General features: G+C 40.5%; 1 protein-coding gene across 9 annotated transcripts in view; it reads right to left on the bottom strand.

The window, feature by feature from the left end:
* Positions 1-9,761: 9,761 nt before the first annotated feature.
* HIVEP2 (HIVEP zinc finger 2) overlaps positions 9,762-17,994 on the bottom strand; it is a 218,403-nt gene continuing 210,170 nt past the window's right edge. For all 9 annotated transcript variants that reach the window (XM_061428157.1, XM_061428158.1, XM_061428160.1 and 6 more), the window contains one exon: positions 9,762-12,240. In XM_061428157.1, the coding sequence (XP_061284141.1) occupies positions 11,416-12,240 (825 nt within the window). In that variant the 3' untranslated portion in view covers positions 9,762-11,415. The remainder of the gene's footprint in view (positions 12,241-17,994) is intronic.

Below are 17,994 nucleotides of genomic sequence, written 5' to 3' on the forward strand. Positions count from 1 at the left end.
CTTCTGAAGTGATTGATACTAATTAAGAAACCATTCTCTTAATCAGGGATATGAAAATGGTCTCAATTTGAGTCCTGACTAATTGCTAGTAGCTGCCAAGAATTGTAGGTTACAAAGAATTCTGAGGCTTAATAGGAAATTTTAATATGAAACATCTAAGTCTTAGAGATTATTAAACATTATAGATATATTATCTTAATCCTACCAAGAAGCCCAGGAGAATGTTCCTATTGTTATCCCTATGCCATGAGAGGGGAAACTGAGTTTAGAGCGATTAAATAACTTAAGTTCTAACAGGGGAGAAGTGATGAAGGTGGGATTTGAATCCATTTAGTCAAATTCCAAAGGTTAATATTTATCAACTTTGCCACTTTGCACCCAAGAAATTAATCACAGAATGCATGTGTATGTCTGGAAGATCATACATTTTTCTAAGGAAGTGAATCTGGAATGAAATTTGAAGTATGTATTGAACAGAGATAGAGGGGAAGCCACAGAACAAGGAATAGCTTTAGGGGCAGAAAGTAGAGCAGGTGCAAAGGCCCAGTAGGTGGAGGAACAAGGAACAGTGGGGAAACTGATGTGCCAGTCTGCCTGAGTGGAGCCCAGGGGAAGAGACCAGGAGAGGGGTCTGCACACTAGGGCACTGCGGCAGTGAGAAGGAACTTGACCTTCCTTCCAAGGGCATTGGGAAACTCCTGCATCATTTTAAGCTGTCTGGTGGTACAACGTAGGCTTTCAGAAGGTCACTCTGCCTGTGAGAGAAAGGCTTATTCACATGGGTAAGAGAGATGGAAGAGCATTGCAAGCCATCCAGTTCAAGACAGAGGCTGTGTTAACCAGGTCTTTTCACTTTCTATATTCTGATACTTGGGCATCTGGTGCTGGTTGACCTGGGGGATTGCCCTTCCTAGGACTAGTTAATCCCTGGAGATTGTCAACAACTGGCCTTCAAGCATAGCTTTATATGAAAACCAAACTGTTCAGAGCCAATGCCCCAAATTGCCTTTTTTTTTTTTTTTTTAAATCAAGCTCTTACAGTCTGAGCCAGTATCCACTTACCCTAGTCACCCCAAGGCCAGGTACCATACAACCAGACAACCCCAGGGCCCACTGAGATTCTGCAACTAGCTAATCCTAAACTTGCTAACCCTGCTTTGCCCATTCCTTCCAGTGGAAATCACAATAAAGGCTTCTACCATGTTCTATCCTCTCTCCTTTGCCTCCTGACAAACCCTGGAGCTTCCCTGTGTGGCCTCCCCATGCAGTGGTATGCCCCTCTTCTATGAGTATAGCAAGCTAATCTTTTCTGGCAATTGTCTCCTGATCCTTTGGCCTTGCTGAACCTTAGTAACAGTAAAACTACATTTTAAAACAGTGGCATATTAGAGAAGAGGACACATCTGAAAGTATTACTGATCAATTGGACATTGATGTGATTGATTGTATATTCCAAACAGTAGATGTCAAGAAGGAAATCAAGATTTCTCACCTGCAGGCAGAGAGAAATAATAGTAAACGCTTACACAGCATTTGTGTTATTCCAGGCCCTGTTCATTCAATTCTCTTTAAAATTTTATTATTCCCATTTCACACAAGCTGAATCAGAGACATAGAGAAGTTATGTAATCTGCGGTGGCAGAGACTAGCCAAGTAATATCCATCTCCTCTCTTTTGCTTCCTGGTTAGGCAGCTGGGCTACATTTTTCAGCCCCTTTTGAGGCTAGGTGTGGCCAAGTGTCTGAGTTCTGGCTGTGAGAGCATGGCTGTGGAATGGTGCACAGCACTTCTGGGCCTGGCTCATTAAATTCTCCCATGTACCATCCATCCTTGTTGTGTAATGAGCAGGCTCTGGAAGCTTCCTGTTGAAGATGGTGAAGCCATAAGTTAGATGGCGCTTTGGGCCCTAAATCGAGGAACAACAGACTTTTTCTGTAAAATACCAAAAAGTGAATACCTTTGAGGACCAAGAAGCACATAACTGCAGATATTGTGTAGCTATTTATGTCTACAAACACTTAAAATGTGGTAATTTAAAAACATGATTTACTCATGCTGATGTATGGCAGAGGCCAACACAAAATATTGTGAAGCAATTTTCCTTCAGTCTAAAATAAATAAGATTGGAAAAAAAGAAAGGAAAATGTAAGAACTATTCTTAGCTAATTGGTTGTACAAAACATGTGCAGCAGGCCAAATTCAGTCACAGACCTTAGTTTACCAAGCTTACCCTAAATCGTTGCTTAAAGGAAAACCACTTACTAATCTGGAAAACTTGCTATGAGTTTAAAATAGACTACTTGTGCATGCAGCCCCTGAAACTTAGGGGCTGTTTGTTCCAGCAGTTATCCTCCCATAACTTATCCAAGGCCACAGAACTAGGAAGTAGCAAAGCACAGATTTGAACTTGCTGACATTGCTGCCTCTTGAGAAAAAGGACAAGCCTGACTACTGACATCCATCAAGAACTGGAAAGGAGGTGAGGAGACTCACATGCTTCATACTGTCAACCCTGTTCTAAATCCTGAGTCAGACAGAAATGCACAGAGACAAGCAGTAAGAGTTATATGTTACACAACTGTGCCTTGAAAACCCACCACAGGCTTCCCTGGTGGCTTAGATGGTAAAGGATCTGCCTGCAATGCAGGAGACCAGAGTTGGATCCCTGGGGCAAGAAGATCCCATGGAGAAGGGAATGGCAACCCACTCCAATATTCTTGCCTAGAGAATTCCATGGACAGAGGAGCCTTGTGGGCTATAGTTCATCACAAAGAGTCAGAAGTAACTAACATTTTCACTTTTCACCCAATTTAACAGAGATCTTGCTTGATGGTGGCAAGGATGATGGCTTGTTTCTATTCCTTCTAAGAGTAGGACTAATATTTTGAATCTCACAAATACCCCGCAAGTGCTGTTTCTTCAAACTCCGACTCTCTCCCTGCCACCTTCTCAGGAGGGTCCCCCAGTACAGAGCCTACCAAATCTGGAAGCAATGCTATACTTTTCTTGGGAGGAGGTGAGATGGCAAGAAGTATAAGGGTTGGCTCTGGGGCCTTCTATACTTTCCAAGGTTTACATTCCTTAGAGATTTTTGACACCTTATTTAATATGACTAAAAAAAAAAATAAAATTTTTTTCCCTGGAACTTTACAGAAAATAAAAATGAAAAGGGAGCATTCTGGTATAATTTATCCTAAACATGTCCATGTCCAAAATGTTGAATGGTGCATAGTGGACCTAAACAATTGGCAAGTCTTCCTGGTATAAGTTTGGAAAGAAAGAAACAGGCATTCCAAAATACCACTCCTGCTCATTCTTGCCATCTTTCTCCACCAAGCAGGATTTGTTTACACTGGAGTTTATAGTTACCGGTTGGCCTCAAAATAGATATTTTAATTCTGAGATCTCGCTCATGGATAAAGAATGCAAAAAGGAGGTTTCTGTGGTGATGTTTGCATTTTAAAATTAAGGGTGCAGTTAATTAATCTCTCCTGTCCATCTCGGGAAAAAGAGAATGATTAATATGAAAAAAGAGGTTGTTAGAAAAGAGTTAATAAGTATTTATTTTGGAATCTTCCTTAGACTCTGCTTTTTCCTTAGACACTGCTTTTTTTTTCCCTTAGACTTTTACTTTCAAAGATGAAAGACGTTATTTTTTTTTTATCCTGGACCCCCAATGTTATAAAGAGAAACAAATGATGATCTATATTTGTTCTATTTGTGAATTCTCCATTATTGGTTCTTGTGGTTTGGTTCTCTTACACCAAACTCTAGAAATGCAATATACAGTAAATTGTCTTATATAATGCAACCAGAATTAGTAGTTGATTGCTTGATTTTAAAAAGTCAAAGGAGTACATGACTGATGCTGAGATGTTCTCTCATTAGTCATCGCCAGGCCAGGATGCTTGGGGCTGGTGCACTGGGATGACCCAGAGGGATGGTATGGGGAGGGAGGAGTGAGGAGGGTTCAGGATGGGGAACACATGTATACCTGTGGCGGATTCATTTTGATATACGGCAAAGCCAATACAATATTGTAAAGTTAAAAAATAAAATTAAATTAAATTAAAAAGTCAAAGGATTATAAAAGTTAATAATTACACCTTTAAATATTTCCTTTTAACTTAGTTAAAAACGCTCATACATTTATCTTCTTTTAGCATATGGAAATGTACCATCTTTCTTTTGAGTATGAGTCTGTTGTTGTAAATCTAATCAGGTAGCTTAAATAAAACCCAACCATAATAAACTAAAATTCCAACTTTATTTAAAGAGGAGTGAGAATTCAAAGACATTCAAGAATCAGTTGGAGGGCAGAATCATTTTTAGTTTTTATTTTCTTTTTTGACTCTTTTATAGTTGTATCAACCACATATAATTCAATGACAAATTTTAGTGACTCATCTTTATTAAATCTTTCTAAAGCATTTAACTTTGTCGTTGTAAGTACTCTCCCTTTTTGTACTCATACTTCATAGTTTTATGGACATTTAAATTATGCAACTTCAATAATCCACAAAACTTGCATAAACTGGTTTGGGATTAAATTCAACCGCATGTAATTCAACTGGTAACAGCAAAAATGCTCAGATATATTGGGAACAGCTTTGAGCATTCAGCTTGGTTTGTGAAGAGAGTAAAGAAATGTTACTTTTATGATTTTATAGGTAGAAGTCAATTTGAAGACCTTTGAATATGTATGTAAAGTACTGTTTGCATGTTTGTAAATTTTACAAATCTATGTTATCACACTGAATAAACATAGTAATAGGGAGACTGCATGGATGACAATAATGTGATAGATATAGTAGTGATCTTGGTGTCTAACTTGGATTTGAACTTCATCATTTTAGTAACAGCAGACATAAAGTAGTAAAAAAGTAGTTACTGGCATCTTTTTTTTTTTTTTTCAGGACTATAATTTTTTTTTTTTAATTTTTGTCTTCACTTCGCAGCTTGTGGAATCTTAGTTCCTTGACTAGGGATCTAACCTGGGCCCTTGGCAGTGAAAACTGCAGAGTGCAATCCACTGGATCACCAGGGAATTTCCTGGCATCACTTAAGTAGTAGTAATCTTCTTACCACACTATGGGTGAATTTATGTGTCAGCAACTATAATCAGAATAGACTTCTAGAAACTGTCAAATGCTTTGAAAAATCATTTCAGATATAAAGCTCAAAATGTTTGATTCTGTGATATTGAGGATGAGAATTTTAGAATAAATATGTACATTTCTGTCTGATGAATTTCTATTTATTTCCCCCAGCTTCAAACAGACCAGTGGTTCTTAATTGGGGCAGTATCACACGCATAAACACCCAGAGCCTTTTAGGAATATATGAAGACTTGTCCATTACTGCTATAATTGCAGGATATCATGACTGCAGTGTAACACTGACATTTAGTAGACCAGCTTCTGGGACGCTGAGGTCCCAGCAGTGTGTAGGACAGTTCTGGACAACTTGCTAATGTTCCTCCAGAGGAGATACTCATTTTTTTTCTTTATCCCAGAGGAGACATTCATGAAAGTGAAAGATCTATTTAGATTTATGATTTATATGAATCTAGAATCTGTTTTATTTTAAAGACAAACTGGGGATGGAATAGATCTTTAATAAGTCGTTTCTGCTATAAGAAGTGTTTCTAAAAATCATCATGCTATGCAAAATCATGCCAAAAAACACAGGGCTTATGAGAAAAATGCAGTTAGGGACACTATACTCAACACATAAATAAAAAGATGGAATCCCAATAAAAATAGCAGCATAGTTTTATACATGGTAAATGGTTAAGAAATATACAAGAACTACAATAAGTACTGGGGGGAAGAAGCCCCTAAAGTTCACTAGTGGAAGTGGGTAACAGAGGAGTCCACCTTTGTGAGTAACTGTGAGGTGGTGGAGGGTTATCTGAAACTGGATGGAAAGCCATAGCCCCATTCACTACGTGTCCAGGTGTGATGAAATGAAGTAGCTGATCTGTGTCTGGTGTGTTAATTTGTATGTGTGTGTACTCCTGAACATGGATCATTCAGAAGAAGTGCACTTCTCTGGGTCTGCCCAGTGTTTCTCGCAGAAAATGTCCTGCATAATCAGCAAACGTATTATGTTTAGATTGTTCCTTAATATATCAACTGCTTTGGAACAAATTTGAAAGCAAATGTTAGAGGAGAACTATGGCTTGTTCTAGGAAGGCAGCTACCATCAAGAAAAATGTTGGTTTTGTTTTGTTTGGAATTTTCCAAGATTTGTTCACCATTTCAGAACATCATATCCTTTGGGCAATAAGACTTGTGGTCCGTGAACTCCCAACACGATGCACTGGTATGAGCCTGCATTGGCAGCTGTCATATTCCTGGTGATCTGTGTAGAGGTGCAGGTACCAAACAACGTCATTAGATCTTCTACTGTAACCTTTAACTGGAATAAAGAGCATTTATCTAATGAATAAAGAAAATTGCCTTAGAGATTACATTTCTGTCATTTCTCCCTTTACATACAGCTAGAATATTATATTGAAAAATTTGAAATGTTATGTAAAGGCCAATTATGTTATATAAAAGGGGCATGATAAAACATGTATCAGGAAACGAGAGTGGCACTGGGTTTAATAGGACTGTGAACCCCTGATATAGAGAAACTTTAAAAAAAAAAAAAAAAGAAAGGGAAGGTGGCATATTTAGAGTATCCATGAATAGATGAGAGGATTAAATGGGATATTCTTGAACATATGATAGGTTTAAATAAATGATTGGTGGTATTATTACTATTTTTGATACTGTATTAGAAGACCCACATATCCAGTCACTCCTTGAATCTTTCCTTATGGATGCCCCACAGGGACCCCAAACTCAGGAGACGAGGGTCACCAAACTCGGTAACTGCCCATTACTCCCCCAAACCTGCTCCCATCTGGATTTAGCCTTGTAGTGAAAAGGCGTCATGTTTAACCCAGTAGTAGCCAGCTAGCCATGGAGCATTATATGTGACTCTTCTCTTTTCTGAGAGGCCTATATCCAATAAACTCCCTTTCCCGTAAATTCTAGTCCCTCTGCATATTTCAAACCTATCTGTTTTTCTCTATCCTGACTACCACCACAGTATTTCAGGCTACCCTCATCTCCTATGGAAATAGCCTCCGAGCTAAGCTCAGTTTCCTCTTTTACCTCCTCAGATCTCTCCTTTCTTCACCATCATCCAAGAGAAACACAACAAGACATATATGCAATTTTCAATTTTCTGGACCAACATTTAGAAAAGGAAATGTGAGCCATCAATTTTAATAACAATTTATTTAACTTACGATATCCAAATGCTAATCATGTCAACTGTAAAAGACATGTGGCCTCCTCCTTTTGCCATGTCTTCAAAGTCTGGCATGTACTGTATATTTATAGCACTTATCACTTTGGACCAGCCACATCTCAAGTACAATTTGAGACGATGTTATGCTGTGCTATGAGACTCAGTATATACTCTCTGGTAACCAGGTCTGACAATGTGACTGGGCTTGAGTTGAACTGGGAAATACACTACAGTCCATCCCTTTACACCTTGGAGAAGGAACTGGGAACACACTCCAGTGTTCTTGCCTGAAAAATCCCATGGACAAAGGAGCCTGGTGGGGTACAGTTCATGGGGTCGCAAAGAGTCGGACATGACTGAGCAACTGAGCACATCCTTTTACAAATAGGGTTCCATAAGAAGAGTAAGTCCTGATGCCCTAAGACATCCTATGTCATGAATTAACTTCTCTCCTATGAGAGTCCTCAAACTTCCTCTTTCTAGCTCTCCAAACACATACACCTTGAGGGATTTCATCCAGTTAAGGCTCAGCTACCATTAAGTGACAAGAAGGGACAAATCAGCCTCCAGTTTGGGCCTTTCTTGAGACACATTCCTTATGAACTGTAGTGGGAAGCTCATTTCCTTACCTGCTTCTCCAAATATAGTATAAATCCAGGCTTTTTCTTGGTTAGCAAGACCACCTCTTTCCACTGCCCTGGTTAAAACTCTTTAGGTCATCTTTAGGTCCTCCATCTCTCTCTCCCCCGACAGCAAATCAGTCACTAGTTATGATCAATTCCTTTTCATTAAGCAAAACTGTCCCACCTCTACTGGAATGTAAACTTCATGAAGGCAAGGACCTGCTGTGTTTTGCGTAGTACCGTGCACCTAGCACACAGAACAGTGTCCCAGTGGCTATGGTGAAGTTTATCTATTGAATAAGTCAATAAATTGTTAGGATGAGACCTGGGACCTGGGACTGTTTGCTCCAGTGCTTGCACCTAAGCAAACGTCTCCTTGAGCGATGAAATACAATGAAGTTATAAAGGACTAAAAATAGACAGTTGGGACAAATTATGGAGAACAAGGTGCAGAAAGACCAAGAAGCCCAATGGTCACTTCTGAAGAGCTGGGACAAAAGCAGGGATTTGGGAGCCAAAGCAGAGTACTGGGCATACCCTCTGTACATGACCACGGAAAGGGTGGGCAAACCAACTAAGCCACCACTCCAGCCCGCCCCCTGGACCCACACCTACCCTCGCCTCGTACAAGGTACCAGCTTGCTCCCTCCCAGCAAGCGGACAAGCACAGGCACCTGCTGGTTCTTCTCACTTCTCTGTGCTGCAGCAGGCATCCCCAGTGAAACCTTGCCAGGATTTCTTGTCTGAACTCAGCAATTTCTATTGATTAAGAAGGCCAAGAACCCTGGTTGGTAATGCTCCAGGACCACCTCTGCAAAGAAGCCTGCTCCATCCCTCCTTCCATTCTCAGCAGGGTGGTTGCTCCTTTGTGATTGCAAAATACATCAAATGTACCATTATTTTAGCACTAATAGCATACTGCACACATTTACTCACATATCATTTCTTTATTTGGTCTCCTTGATGGCAGGAATACTCTTATCCACCCTAAATGCGCATTATAGCACCCAGTTCATAGTAGGGATTCAAAAACTGTTTTATGAGCAAGTGAATACATGCAATGAATCAGAGGAAGAAGCAGAGCATTTGATTTGACCTGGGATCACACACACACACACACACACACACACATAAGTGAGGAGTAAAACACACAAATCACCCTATGCAATTAAATGTTTCAAGGATTCTTCTCTGTGAGAGATGGATATTAGGCTGGCCATGGTGGCCTTTAAATCACCTTTGTAAAACATAGTTTTAAAGAGACAGCCTGGCTTATAAAACATCATAGGTAAGTTGTAAATCCTCCAATTTGAGATTTCTGGAATGGAAATACCCATAGATTTTGACCTTTAATGAGCTACTTCCATTATTTAAGATTCTACTCTTTTGTAATAAAAGAACTGTGATTTGTGGATATTATATGGTGTATTGGTTTCAGTTGGCTTTTACCTTCAGTCATTTCAGCAAAAATCAGGAGGCTTCCCGGGTAGTACAATTTCAGACATGTATGCATGCTGAGAGGGAAGCAGAGGGGAAATGATGATTTGATTTCTTCACGACTCTTTTCAGACACCCATTGCCATGTCCAGGTTCTAAGGACTCCATTTCTAGAACTCACACTGTGCTGACCACTCTCTGTTCTAATCAGGTGACATGCTGAAGCCAACGACTGCCTTCTCACTTGTTCAAGGCATTCATACTCTGCGCAGCCTGGGATGGGCAGAGCCTAGGAGTGAAAAGCACAGATGGCATGTTGGTAGCATCAACATTTCTCCAGCAACAAAATTGGGAAATCAAAATGTCAAACAACACATAAAAACTAGACACCTCAAGCATGTAATCGTATATTTATTTCTCTTTTTAAAGAACACTCCTTAATGTAATTCAATATACAAACTTGGTTTCACAGAATTATAATCCACTATATAGCACAAAGATAACCCAGATTGTGTGTGTGTGTGTGTGTGTGCACACACGTGTTTGTGTGTGCCCATGTATTGTACCCCTTCCCTTCCTTCCACTCTTCGGAACCTACAAAGGCTCTGCCCATCGTCAACACTAACCAAAGCCCATTCTGAATGTTATATACAAAAGACAGCATCCTCCCACAAGTTCTTTCCCCTGGTAAGCTTCTTTTCCATTCCCCCTGAGATAGCCAGGGGTCTGACACTCTTCCCTTCTGCAGTAGGGTCAAGTGGCTTCCCCCAGAGCTGATGTCAACCCTGTTACCGTGCAGACTGGCTGACGGGAAAGGCTGGGGAGCAGCTCCCCACGCCCTTCCCCGCTTCCACACCCACCTCTCAGTTCAAGCGCGACCCCTCCGTAGTAGCCTTAGTTCCAGTCACCATCTCGTGCAGCAAGAACCAAGGAGATTGATAAGCCCAGGTCTTCTCCACGGGCAGCGCACAGCACTGCCTGCCAAGCCACCGGGCCGGCCGATAACCAAGCTCAACACAGTCCCGTGTGCTTTGTCACTTTAATTTTTAAAGACACCCTAGCATAGGTCTGTGGCAACCTAGTGTCCAACTGAGTTACATAAAATTGTACCAGTGATGCACTTGTACATATTTACATGGGGCGGAATGTTTTCCCATATTTTTAGTTGAGTATATAGATCAACATGTTCACATAAGACCAAATACTTTTAATATTATTTATAACTGATTTATAAAGCTTTGAAAAAACTCACAATAGCACATTGTTTACTTTAATGCTTTACGGTACTATCAGTTTAAAATCACAATCAGCACTTAAGTTATAGTCAATCCAGCAAACAAGAGACAAAAAATTTACAAGAGTTAAGAACTGACTGATACATCCTTTATCTTTTTTTTTTTTAACTAATGCATAAGTGCAGAATAAGATACTCTAGTTTAAATATCTTGTTTACAATATACATTTTTTGTTCTAGTTACGCAACAGTAAACCCCATGCTTCACATAGAAAAGCAATCCACAACATTAAGAAAAAATGTACAATTTATGAAACAAAGTAAATAAATATTAGTATTACAGAATCAGAGCTGTACATAAAAGCTGTTCAGTTTTAATCATATAAAAATATGTTTTAGTGCAACCTCACATATATATTGATGCTGTTTTGCTTTACATCATTTAGATCCAAGTGTCCAAAAAAGGAAAGAAATTACATTTATTACAAAGCAGATACACAAATTCTAAAATATGTACAAATTACTGCTAAAAAATGCTTATAAGAATATAAGCAAAGTAAAGAAAAGGCACAAACATCTGTACAATTTTAAAAGTACCAGACCCAATAGGTTAATTTCAAATTTTGTTTTGGTCAGGCTCATGATGACTTGTTAATTTACCTAATTCTTTTGATATAACAAAAGTATATATAATAGCAAACTACCAGTAACTTAGGACAGGCATGCTATAAACTTGATTACCTCTATTTCTAGAAAAACGAAAACAAAAACAAATGGGAAAATGTGGAAATGAAAGTCTCCATGCATCTTAGATCAATGTAGTTGACTCTTTTCTGAAGCCGGTTCCTTGCCTGCCTCTGTGCTTGAAGGTAATTCCTTGCTCTCTTGAAAGCCTGACTGTTGGTCATCCAGACAACTCTTGCTGTAAAACGTGGAGTGGGCGAATGCAGTCTGGGATGTACCAAAATTGTCCTTTTCGCCATCATGCAAGTCAGGGTGGGAAGCTGAGGTACAGGGCTGACCTGGCTCAGGTCCACTAAAGTGTCTAATGCTAGCCTGTGCACTTTCCAAGGGTTTCTGATGAGGCGCCTGCCCCCGAGCTGACTGATCTGCCCCAAGCAGAGCGGCCTCTTCTGTGGCAATCCGGAGGGAGGCGATGGCTTTTGTGCAAGTCTGTATGTTTTCCTCCTGTTCCCGCTCTGTGGCATTCAGGCTGTCTTCTGAAGTGCTCTGTTTCATCAGGAGCCGCGGAGAGGAGGGCGTGCTAGGTGGACCAGATGACTGGGGAGCGTAAGGCGACCGCTTCCCGTGCTGCTTCGAAACTGCGTAGGGATCCTTGGCGAAGGAGTCCCCTGAGGCTCCCCTCTTCTCCTCGGAGCCCTCCATTGGCAGAGGCAATGTGGGTGGAGGGTGTAAACCGGAAAGGGCCGGCGGTATGGAGTGAACCATTTGGATCCCACCAACTGGCACCATGGGGATAGGAGCTCGCACTTGTTGCTGAGAGTGGAGTGGAAGATGACTGAAGACATAGTCATTAGGACCCTCAGGGAAAAGGCTGGAGCCTGGATGTTCATAAGCACCTTCTTGGTCTCCATAGAGACTGAAGTAAGGAACCTGAGGTAATCCTCTTCTTAAATTCTGCATCGGGGAAACAGAGAGACAACACTTAGGACCCAGCATGCCTCACGTTTAGGTCAAGCTGTTTCATTCATTCACTCACTCACTCACTCATTCCTTTAAAACACGTGAAGACTCCCTAATCTTTCTATCACTCTTTGATTTCTCAAGACAAAAGAGGTTTGCTCCGCAGTCTTTTAGGATTCTTGAATGAAGCAGGTAGGTCTGTGAAAGTTGCTTTTGTTGTTAAACAGGAATGTGATAAAACCTGCAGTGTGTTTTCCACTAGGTACAGAGACATGGTCCAGCTCTGGTGTTTTTTTTTTTTTTTTTGTAAGACAGAATGAAAAGAAAATAATGGATAATTACCAGAAAAACTTTACTGAGCCAAAAAACACTAATAACAAGTTTTTAAATCCAAAAGAAAGTTAAACGATTACCATCTGTTTATATACTGGGCAGATTTTTAATATTTTTCTTAAGTGTTGATGAATATAAATGGAGTGACAAGCTTGAAAATTAGCTCTCTTTTTTTTCTTTTTTAGTCTTTTACAGAACAGATGACAAAATGGTGGTGATACACAAACTGGTCCCTCCAATGTGCAAGACACTGCTCTAAAGAAATATATTTCTGCTCAGGAGGCATCGAGGCAGAAGATCAGCACCAGCATCTCCATCAAACCGTAATTCAAGGCCAGATTTTGTATGAAAACTATGCATCAAAGTAGTTAATGTTAAGTATTTCAAATAGTTATAATTTATAATAGACTATGTGGCTGGGAACCAGAAATAACTGTATTTTAATTTTTCTGTGTTGTTATTTCCACTTAAAAATCTTCTTGGCAATTAATAAATTAGGACATTTAAGGTTTTGGGCCAGAAATCCAGATTTCATGGTCCCAGTCCTGAAAACGGAGAACCCATTTTGTATAATTGTTTCTATAGCAAAACCTACCCTAACTGTGAGATTATCGGGTTTAAATGAGATGACAAAGCTTCAATTAATTGAGATTCATCCTTTTAATGCATGCATGGTTAGTCACTCAGTCATGTCTGACTCTTTGTGACCCCATGGACTGTACCCCGCTAGGCTCCTCTGTTCATGGGATTCTCTAAGCAAGAATACTAGAGTGGGTTGCCATTTCCTTCTCCAGAGGATCTTCCCAACCCAGGTATTGAACCTGTGTCTCCTGCATTGCAGGCAGATTCTTTACCAGTGTGCCATCATTCTAAGAATGTTTCAGGTCAAAAATGCAAGGTGTGCTCTATACCATTAATGATTCATCCAGTTCTAATTAGATTGTGAGACCAGGTTAGGAATGATAAATTATCCATCATTTCTGCTACTCTGTACCATTCTTGGCCCTTACCCTGTTCTAGGCTTCACCTTATTCAAGCCAAAAACAAATGACTTGTGCTGAAAGTGCAGGAGAAATCATGTAAACATCAATCCTCATAAGCTAAGGACCTCATAAGCTAGGTAAGGGGAGAATTCTGTGGTATGAGAAAGAAATCATTAAATACGACTAAAAAAATCCCTCTTGCATTTATCTGCTCTGGTTTAAAAAAGGCATGTTTACTTCATCCAACACTAGGTAAGGTGGAAGATCATAATGCCTACAATAACCACCTGTGAATGTAACCAAATCAATCTTCTTTGGATCACAATGATCACAGATGTAAAGTTTGAAATAAAACATAGTTTGGCTCTTTTTCCATCTTGCCTCTGGTTGCTATTCTGTGATGTCCACGGTATATACCTAATCAGAATGGGGGTTTGTGAGGCAGCCAAAGACAGAGCTGTCCTATTTCATAAGATCTCTGACTCAAGTCCAACAAAGCGAGTGATGAAGTGTCCTCTAAAAATAGGATGTATTCAATCTGTTCAAAAGCCAATAGAATTTTGTGTTAAGAATACAAGTGTTATATTCAGACTTTTACTGACCAGACATTAAATGATTACAACCACAGAAGCAAGTGTACAATTCCTATCATGTAACCACTTCCATGGCTCCGGATACTGCCAAGCCTTTCACATACTCTTTGTCCTCAGACTCACCCCTTCTTCACCTTCCAAATAACTCTCCAAAAGATTTTTCTACTCAAATTTTTACTTCATTTGCAACCTTATCTTGTTTTACAATTTGAGCCTTACCATTTTAATATGAATAAACTCCCATCTTACTTAAAAATCTTGACACAGAAATATGAATAATGAATGCCTGTGTGGGTTGTGCTAAGTGTATGCATATGTGTGTGTATATCTATCTGTATCCTATGTACCAAATATTTACCCCAACTCATCTTTTCAACAGTGTCAGTAGGTCCTCTGGAAGCAAAGGATAAGAAGGAGGTAGAGGTACAGGAGTTCCGGCTGGGGTTGGTGATGGGGGAGCAGGGATATAAGGTATGTGGCGCTAACAGGGAGAGGAAGCAGGGGGTCAGCTAGAACTGATCCAGGCTCAGCCACTGATAGAGGTTGCAGGGGAGAACGTGGCCTTGGCGAAAACGGAGGTCTATCCTGAAGGTTCGAACATCAGGAGGCTGTTAGCTCACTACATTCCTTACAGCTGAATGGTAAGTTCCTTCAAGGACAGAAGTCTACTTGGCCCACCTCCCTGGCTGCCACAAACAGATGAAAAAACTGCCCAAGAGGTTAAGTGACTTGCCCAAGACCACACAGAGAGCAAGGGCTGGAACCAAGTCATGGCGCTTGTTCTAGACAGTGTCCACGGACGCTCTGCACTGAGGACCAGGACGCACTTTCTTTGTCTCCTCGCTATTTATCTACCAAAACTTTAAAAGTGGAAAAGGAACAATTCTTGTTTAAAAAGGATGAGGCCAGAAACCATACAATTTTTCCATCATCATCATTGAGCCACATATGATTAAACCCTCAAAAAATATTTACTGAACGAATGAATAAAAGACTTTTCTCTCTTCCTCTTCCTTCCTTTCTTCCTTCTGTCCTTCTTCCCTCCCTCCTTTCTTCCCTCTCTTTATTTCTTCTTTGCTTTTCTCTTTATCTATCCATCCATATACCTATCTACCTACCTACCTAGCATCTATTTTAAAATGAAAATTAACCAAAGGACACTAGAGCAGAAATAGAAGGGTTCTAGAATCTCAGTGACTGCATATCATCTCCTCCAAACTTGCTCCCTGGAACCTACCACTGCAGGCTGAAGCAGATAACGAGTGTGCCATGCTTGGCTACCAGGTCCTTTCAATGCCAGAGTAACTGCCCTGTGAGCGCTTGGTCAATGTTAAACCACAGGTATTGCTAACAGAATTTCTATCAAAAATAATTATCTTTAGGGTTATTCCAATTTAATACGTTCATACATAAGACGGCTGGATAGCATCATCTGCTCGATGAACATGAGAGTCCGAGCAAACTCTGGGAGATAGTGAAGGACAGGGAAACCTGGCATGCTGCAATCCATGGGGTCACAGAGAGCTGGACACGACTTAGTGACTGAAGAAGAACAACATACATTCTTCAGAGAGAGGGAAGCACTCATCTACTACAGCAGTCAGGAGAAGTACTCCTTAAAGGATCACTGATTCTTTTTCACAATGAGAATCTTGTCCATACATCATAGAAAGACAGAAATTCTCTGCTGCCCCTCAAAAACAGAGTGCTAAAGCACCAAATGGGAAGCATCAGAGACCAAGCGTCCCTGCTTTAGGAAGGATTCCAAGGGCTATTCTTTCCTATCACATGAGCAAAGTAGCATGTTAAGAACTGTCTACAGAGAATTAAACTGGGTAATAGAGCAAAAGCTCAACACTTGGGCTTCATAAATGGTAAAGTTCAACAATTTTGTTAAATATCCAGGTGAACTGGTATGAAAAAAAAGTACAAATTCAATCACTAATAAAACCAATCTCTTTTCAACAACAACTTTCTGGGCAGAGATCCAAAAATTAGATGAAGTCTTTAAGTCCACTTCTTTGCTTCCTTTGCCCAAAGTGACTGTGAGTTGCTATTATTTTTTAATAACAATACTGTGTTGGCACCAAAGCATTATTTTTTATGCCTACAGATGACTGGATATACTCCAACATCTCCCAAATATCAGAGTTTTGACCCACTAGGCCAATTAGAATGGGGGAGCCTCAGCTCACACACTCCACAGCACCATTGGGTCTAACCAGAGATCAAACTGGCAATATCCATTCGATCATAGAAAAAGCAAGGGAATTCCAGAAAAACATCTACTTCTGCTTCATTGACTATGCTAAAGCCTTGACCGTGTGGATGGCAACAAACTGTGGACAATTCTTCAAGAGATGGGAGTACCAGGCCACCTTACCTGCCTCCTGAGAAATCTGTATGCAGATTAAGAAGCAACAGTTAGAACCGGACATGGAACAATGGACTTGTTTCAGTTGGGAAAGGAGTACATCAAGGCTGTAATTATTACTCTGCTTATTTAACGTATATGCAGAGTACATCATGTGAAATGCCAGGCTGGATGAATCACAGGCTGGAATCAAGATTGCCAGGAGAAATATCACCAGTCTCAAATATGCACATGACACCACCTTAATGACAGAAAGCAAAGAGGAACTAAAGAGCCTCTTGATGAAGGTGAAAGAGGAGAGTGAAAAAGCTGGCTTAATACTCAACATTAAGAAAACTAAGGTCATGGCATCCAGTCCCATCACTTCATGGCAAATAGATGGGGAAAAAATGCAAACAGTGACAGACTTTATTTTCGTGGGCTCCAAAATCACCGTGGATGGTGACTGCAGTTATGAAATTAAAAGACGCTTGCTCCTTGGAAGAAAAGCCATGACAAACCCAGACAGATTACTAAAAAGCAGGGACATCACTTTGTCAACAAAGGTTCATCCAGTCAAATCTATGGTTTCTCAAGTAGTCATGTACAGATGTGAGAGGTGAACCATAGAGAAGGCTGAGCACCAAAGAACTGATGCTTTTGAACTGTGGTGCCTGAGAAGACTCTTGAGAGTCCCTTGGACTGCAAGGAGATCAAACCAGTCAATGAAATCAACCCTGAATATTCACTGGAGGGACTGATACTGAAGCCAAAGCTCCAATCCTTTGGCCACCTGTTGCAAAGAGCTGACTCATTGGAAAAGACCCTGATGCTGGGAACAGCTAAGGGCAGGAGGAGAAGGGGATTACAGAGAATGACATGGCATCATCGACTCAATGGACATGAGTCTGAGCAAACTCTGGAGATAGTGAAGGACAGGGAAGCCTGGTGTGCTGCAATCCATGGGGTCACAAAGAGTCAGACATGACTTAGTGACTGAACAACAAATACCAGAAAAAGCATTTTCCACCCCAGATGTGGTATTCTGGTATGAAAGTGACTTCTCACTCTATCCTTCAATAGCATGAACTTCAGAAGAGCCCTCCTTTCTACTTGGTACCACTAAGACTCAAAAACCTGAGGAAATGCCCCTCTTTTTCTTAGCTGGCTAATTTATTAGCTCAGCAGCGAAGTTATGTCTTGATTGCTATGCATGTTTCTACAGTCATTGTACCCTGAGGCTATGCTGGTGGCAGGCTTGTAAACAGAGGGTCTTGGGGCTGGGGAGTAGAATGCAGCAGGGAGTTTTCCTAAAGCTCAAAAATGTGAATCTAAGCATCTAATTCAGGATGGTGAAAAGAAGATGAGAGAGGGGAAGCTGATCACTAGGGCCGTGATAAGACGGCAGAGCTGACAGCTGGTAGTGCTTCCTTGGCTGTGAAGGGCAGTGACGACCCACATGATGGAAATCCAGAGCAAAGAGAGA

The sequence above is a fragment of the Bos javanicus genome, chromosome 9 (assembly GCF_032452875.1).
Source record: "Bos javanicus breed banteng chromosome 9, ARS-OSU_banteng_1.0, whole genome shotgun sequence".
NCBI lineage: Eukaryota > Metazoa > Chordata > Mammalia > Artiodactyla > Bovidae > Bos > Bos javanicus.